The 6,994-nt window shown below is 33.4% G+C and overlaps 1 protein-coding gene across 2 annotated transcripts in view; it reads right to left on the bottom strand.

Moving 5' to 3' along the window:
• Positions 1-312: 312 nt before the first annotated feature.
• SLC28A2 (solute carrier family 28 member 2) overlaps positions 313-6,994 on the bottom strand; it is a 33,792-nt gene continuing 27,110 nt past the window's right edge. For both annotated transcript variants that reach the window (XM_019756647.3, XM_074327802.2), the window contains exon 18: positions 313-844. In XM_019756647.3, the coding sequence (XP_019612206.3) occupies positions 724-844 (121 nt within the window). In that variant the 3' untranslated portion in view covers positions 313-723. The remainder of the gene's footprint in view (positions 845-6,994) is intronic.

Genomic DNA, 6,994 nt, shown 5'->3' with positions numbered 1-6,994 from the left:
GTGGGGGCTAACCTGTGCATTGTAGGATGTTTAGCAGCAATTCTGGCCGTTACCCAGTAGATGTCAGTAGCACCCCCAGTTGTGACAACTAATAAGGTCTCAAGACATTGTCAGATACCCCCTTGGAGGCAAAATGCTCCCTTCCCACTGAAAACCACTGTTTTAAAGTATTTCCTGTAATCTTGAAGCAAATATGGCACTAAAGCAGAATGCTAAAACAGTTTGTATACAGGAAATACTTTTTTGATGTTAAGGAGTTTGGAGGTTTACAAATGTGTGACTACGAGAAAAAAATCTTAATAGTCATGTAACTTTGATGTGTACCTTTAGTATCATAAACCCAGCTTGTCCACAGAACTCCAGCTTTTCACCTCAGTACACATTACATACCAAATCACAGTTTTTAGCAGACTGCATCACATAATTTTTAAGATGGCAAGTAGAAGCAAGATTTGCAAGATATTTTTTAATATGATAATATTTGTTATTTCACATATAAGTTCAGACAAAGTCCATAAGGAATTTCCTATTGGGTTCAGCAAATAATGGAAAGACAAATGCTACTTTCCATTATTGGCATACAGTGAACCAAAATGAAATTTTTACATTTACTGTTATAGATCATGGTGAGTTAGTTGTAGAGAGGGAACTCTTGAGTACATATAAATACATTTACCATCAAAAAGCTGTCAAGATCAAGACTGTTATGGAAATGGGCCAGCCTTAGGCACACACGGCATTGGTATAGAGTTCACAGCAGTTAGCAAGGGCTAATGCAGCACTAAACTCTTTGTCTTCCCACGGACCAGAAAAAGAAGGAGGGTTGGTGCCATTCAGAGAAGTACTGAAATGAAGAGCCAGAAAGATACATAGCGGGTCAGACAAAAACAAGGCAGCAAGACGTATCAATAAGTTTACTGAGCAGCTGGAAAAAACAAAAGCATAAACCTGTAAATGGATCCAATCATAATGACCATCTTAAATAGGACAGAATTAGGTGTGTTTTCTCTTTCGTGCCCAAGATAATGGTAGGAAGAAACCCTGTATAATGTGTCTGTTTCTGTTCCCTATTCGTAACCATAGTCCTTTTAGGAATTTCCTCTCCAAACATCACTGAGGCAAAATGTATGCCTTGTAATGTGATTAAGAATTGAATTTATTCTAAAATGTAAGGTTGTACTCTTGAGAAAGAACAGTTCAGGCGTGCTTATTCGTTTGTTTGTTTGTTTGTTTGTTTGTTTGTTTATTCTGCTCTATTGAGGTATAATTGACAGATAAAACTGTAATATATTTAAAGTATACAATGTGATGATTTGATATATGTCTATATTGTGAAAGGATTCCCAGCATTGAGTTAACACATCCATCACCTCACATATTTACCTTTTTTTTTGGTGAGAACACTTAAGTTCTACTCTGTTAGCAAATTTAAATTTTATAATACAGTATTATCAACTGTAGTCACCATGTTATACATCAGAGTCTCAGACTGTATTCATCTTATATCTGAAAGTTTGTAGCTTTATACCAGCCTTTCCCTATTTCCACCCCTTTCCCCAGTCCTATGCAGCCAAAATTGTACTCTATTTCTATGAATTCGACTGAAAAAAAAGTTTTTTTATTCTACTTGTGAACAATACCATGCAGTATTTGTCTGTGTCAGGCTTATTTCATTTATCTTAATTATTCATCCACGTTGTTGCAAATACCGGGATTTCCTTCTTTTATAAGGATGAATAACATTTCATCACATATATATGACATTTTTTTAATCCATTCATCCGTCAGTGGCCACAAAGGTTGTTTCCATACCATGGCTAGTGTGAAAAATGCTGCAATGAACATGGGAGTACAGTGATTTTGTTTCCTTTAAATATATACCCAGAAGTGGGATTGCTAGATCTTATAGTAGTTCTATTTTTAATTTCTTCAGGGACTTCCATACTCTTTTCCATAGTGCCTGTACCATTTTACATTACCACCAACAGTGTATAAAGGTTTCCTTGTATCCACATCCTTGCCGGCATTTGTTATCTCTTGTCTGTTTTGTAACAGCCATCCTAACAGGTGTAAGGTGATATACCATGTTTCCCCGAAAGTAAGACCTACCCCGAAAATAAGCCCCAGTTAAGATCATCAGCCGGATGGACGCATTTAGTATGTTATGACGATGTTCCAGAAGAAGATGACATGACTGTATTTGAATAAATGTAGATTGTTGTGCATGAAAAAATAAGACATCCACTGAAAATACACCCTAATGCGTCTTTTGGAGCAAAAATTAATGTAAAACCCGGTCTTATTTTCGGGGAAATATAGTATCATTGTGGTTTTGATTTGCATTTTCCTGCTAATTAGTGGCATTAAGCACCTTTTCATGTATCTGTTGGCATTTAAATGTCTTCTTTGTAAAACTCTTTTTATTTTATATTTTTGCTATTTAATTGTGTAAGTTCCTATAAGTTCCTTGCATATTTTGGATATTAACCCCTTATCGAATATGTGGTTTGCAAATATTTTCTTCTCCTCTGTAGATTGACTTCTCATTTTGATGGTGGTTTCCTTTGCTCTGCGGAAGCTTTTTAGTTTGATGTTTTCCCACTTGTTTGTTTTTGCTTTTGTTGCCTTTGCTTTTGGTGTCAAATCCAAAAAAATCATTGCTAAGACTGATGTCAAGGTGCTAACCCTCTATGTTTTCTTCTAGTAATTTTAAGAATTTAGATCTTACATTCACATCTTTAATCCATTGTGTGAATTGATTTTTGTGTATGGTGTAAGATAGGGGTCCAGTTTCATTCTTTTGCATGTGGATATACAGTTTTCCCAGCCCCATTTATTGAAGAGACTGTATTTTCCCCATTGCATCTTCTTGGCTCCTTTGTCAAAAACCAATTGACTAATATGCATGGATTTATTTCTGGGCTTTCTTCTGTTGCATTGATCTATGTGTTTATTTTTATGCCAATACCATACTGTCTTGATTACTATAGATTTGGAATATAGTTTGAAATCAGAAGTGTGCTGTTTCTAACTTTGTTTCTTATTTCTCAAGATTGCTTTGGCTATCCAGGGTCTTTTGTGGTTCCACATGAATTTTAGGATTTTTTTTTTCTATTTCTATGAAAAATGCCATTGGAATTTTGATAGAGATTGCATGAATCTGTACATTGCTTTGAGTAGTTTGGACCTTTTAACAATATTAATTCTTCTAATCCAGAAACATGGAGTATCTTTCCATTTATTTGTGTCCTCTTCAATTTCTTTCATGAGTGTTTTATAGTTTTCACTGTACAGATCTTTCATATCCTTGGTTAAATTTTTTCCTTCTTATTATTTTTTGATGCTCTTATAAATGGGATTTTTTTTTCATTTCTCTTTCCAGTAGTTCATTGTTAATGTATAGAAACATAACTGACTTTTATATATTGCTTTCATATCCTGCAACTTACTGAAATCATTTATTCTAACAGTTTTTTGGTGGAGGCTTCCGGGTTTTATATACGTAAGGTCATGTCATCTGCAAACAGACATAAATTTACCTTTTCTTTTCTGCTTTGGGTGCCTTTTATTTCTTTTTCTTACCTAGTTGCGCTGGCTATGACTTCCAGTACTACGTTGAGTAATAGTGAGAATGGGCATCCTTGTCTTATTCTTGATCTTAGAGGGAAAGTGTTCAGCTTTTCACTTTTGAATATGATGTTAGCTGTGGGCTTGTCATATATGACCTTTATTATGTTGAAATACATTCCTTCTATGCACAATTTGTTGAGAGTTTTTATCACGAAAGGATGTTGAATTTTGTCAAATGCTTTTTTTGCATCTATTGAGATGATCATATGATTTTTATCCTTCATTTTGTTAAAGTGATATATCACATTTATTGATTTGTGTGTGTTGAAACATCCCTGCATTCCCAGGAATAAATCCCACTTGATCATGGTGTAGGATCCTTTTAATGTACTGTTAAATTGGGTTTACTAATATTTTGTTGAGGATTTTTGCATCTATATTAATCAGGAATATTGGCCTGTAATTTTCTTTTCTTGTAATGTCATTGTCTGACTTTGGTATCAGGGTAATGCTGGTCCCATAAAATGAGTTTGGAAGTGTTTACTCTTCTGTTTTTTGCAAAAGTTTGAGAAGATTGGCATTAATTCTTCTTTGAATGTTTGATAGAATTCACCAGTGAACTCATCTGGTCCTGGGCTTTTCTTTTAGGGAGGCGTTTGTTTACTGATTCAATCTCCTTATTAGTAATCATTCTTTACGGATTTTCTACTTCATGATTCAGTTAGTAGGTTGTATGCTTCTAGGAATTTGTCCATTTGTTCTAGGTTATCTAATTTGTTGAGATATAATTGTTCATAGTACAGTTGACCCTTTAGCAATGCAAGAGTTAAGGGTGTCGACGCCCTGAACAGTCAAAAGTCCACATATAACTACAGTCAGCGCTATGCATATGTGGATTCTCTACTATGGAATTGACCCTTGAAATCAACTGCATGAGTCAGTTCAACTGCAATCAACTGGAAAAAAAAAATCTGTATATAAGTCAACCCTCGCAGTTCAAATCTGTTTGCTCATCTGTAATTTCCTATGACCCTCAGGTCATAGGAATTTCCTATGACCCTGAACTGCAATCAACTGAAAAAAAAAATCTGTATATAAGTCAACCCTCACAGTTCAAATCTGTTTGCTCATCTGTAATTTCCTATGACCCTCAGGTCATAGGAATTTCCTATGACCCTGAACTGCAATCAACTGAAAAAAAAAATCTGTATATAAGTCAACCCTCACAGTTCAAACCTGTTTGTTCAACTGTAATTTCCTATGACCCTTAGTATATCTATGTTCAGTTGTAATATCTTTTCTTTCATTTCTGATTTTATTTATTTGAGTCTTCTCTCTTTTTCTTATCTTAGCTAAAGGCTTGTTTTTTGTTTATCTTTTTTTGTAAAAAAAGCTCTTAGTGTCATTGATCTTTTCTATTATCTTTTTTTGTCTCTATTTCATTTATTTCTGCTCTGATTTTTGTTATTTCCATCCTCCTACTAACTTTGGGCTTAGTTTTTTTCCTAGTTCCTTGAGGTGTTAAATTGTTTATTTGAGAGCTTTATTTTTTCTTAATGTAGGTGTTGATTGCTATGAACTTCTTTAATAGAACTGCTTTCGCTAAGTCTCACAAATTTTGGTATGTTGTGTTTCCATTTTCATTAGTCTCAAGATTTTTTTTGAGGTTTTTTTCTAGTTTTATTGCAATATAATTGACATATAACATTTTATAAATATATGGTGTGCAACATAATGATTTTATATATATGTATATTGTGGAGTGATTACCACAATAAGTTTAGTTAACATCCATCACCTCACATAGTTACAATTTTTTTCCTTGTAATGAGTCAAGATATTTTTAAATATCTCTTTTGATTTCTTTTTTGACCCGTTGTTCAGGAGCATGTTGCTTAATCTCCACATATTCGTGAATTTATCAGTTTTTTCTTCTAATTGATTTCTAGTTTCATACCATTGTGGTTGGAAAAGATGCTTGATATGATTTCAACCTTCTTAAATTTATTAAGACTTGTTTTGTTGCCTAACATGATCTATCAGATAATTTTCATGTGTACTTGAGAAGAATGTATATTCTGGGGCATTAGGTGTGTGTACAAGCTCCTTTTAGGGAGATACTAGTGTTTAATGGACTGTTCCGTAAATGTATGGTAGGTCCATCTGGTATAACATATAGTTTAAATCCAATGTTTCCTTTTTGATTTTCTGTGTAGATATTCTATCCATTATTTAAGGGGAATATTGAAGTCCCTTACTATTTTTGTATTACTGTCTATTTCTCCATTCAGATTTGTTAAATTTTGCTTTATATATTTAGGTGCTGTATAAATATTTACAGTTGCTATATCCTCTTTATTATCATTTATGATGATGTTCTTTGTCTGTTGTTACTGTTTTTGGCTTACAGTCTACTTTGTCTGATATAAGTATAGCTACCGGTGCTTTCTTTTGGTTTCTATTTCCACGGCATATCTTTTCCCATCCCTTCACTTCCAGTTTAGGTGTTTGCTTGCAGTTGAAGTGAGTCTCTTGTAGGGCATATAGCTGGGTTTTATTTTTATCCATTCAGCCACTCTATATCTTTTGACTGGAGAATTTCGTCTATTTAAATTTAAAGCAACTATTAATAGGTATGGACTTACTATTGCAATTTAGATCATTGTTTTCTAGCTGTTTTATTGTAGTTACTTTGTTTCTTCCTCTTTCTCTCTTTTGTTGTGATCTGATGATTTTTTGTAGTGGTATGCTTTGGTTCCTTTCTCTTTATCTTTTGTGTATCTATTATAGGTATTTGTTTTGTGGTTACCATGAAGCTTACATAAACTATCTTATAGTTATAACAGTCTATTTTAACCCAATAACTTAACTTTGAATGCATATAAATATCTACATTTATATACTCCTCCCACATTTTATATTTTTTCTGTCACAATTTACATCTTTTTATATTGTGAATCTATTAACAAATTATTATAGTTGTAATTATTTTTAATATTTTTGGTTTTTAATCTTCATACTAGAGTTATAAGTGATTTATCTGCGACCTTTACAATATTAGAGTAGTCTGATTTTAACTATATATTTACCTTTACCAATGAATTTTATACTTTCATATGTTTTCATGTTACTAATTAGTGTCCTTTTCTTTCAGCTGGAAGAACTTCCTTTAACATCTCCTGTGAGGCTGGTCTAGTGGTGATGAACTCCTTCAGCTTTTGCTTGTCTGGAAAACTATCTTTCCAATTCTGAAGGACAGCTCTACCAGGTGAAGTTTTTTCTTTTGACTCTATCATCCCACTCTCTTCTGATCTACAAGGTTTCTGCTGAAAAATCTGCTAAAGATTTTATGGGTATTCCCTTGTACATAACAAGTCACTTTAGTCTTGCTGCTTTTAAGATTCTCTTTGTCTTTAACTTTTGA

Source organism: Rhinolophus sinicus, chromosome 3 (assembly GCF_057876585.1).
Source record: "Rhinolophus sinicus isolate RSI-liver-muscle chromosome 3, RSI-T2T, whole genome shotgun sequence".
Lineage (NCBI taxonomy): Eukaryota > Metazoa > Chordata > Mammalia > Chiroptera > Rhinolophidae > Rhinolophus > Rhinolophus sinicus.
This window is presented reverse-complemented; position numbering and strand designations above follow the sequence as displayed.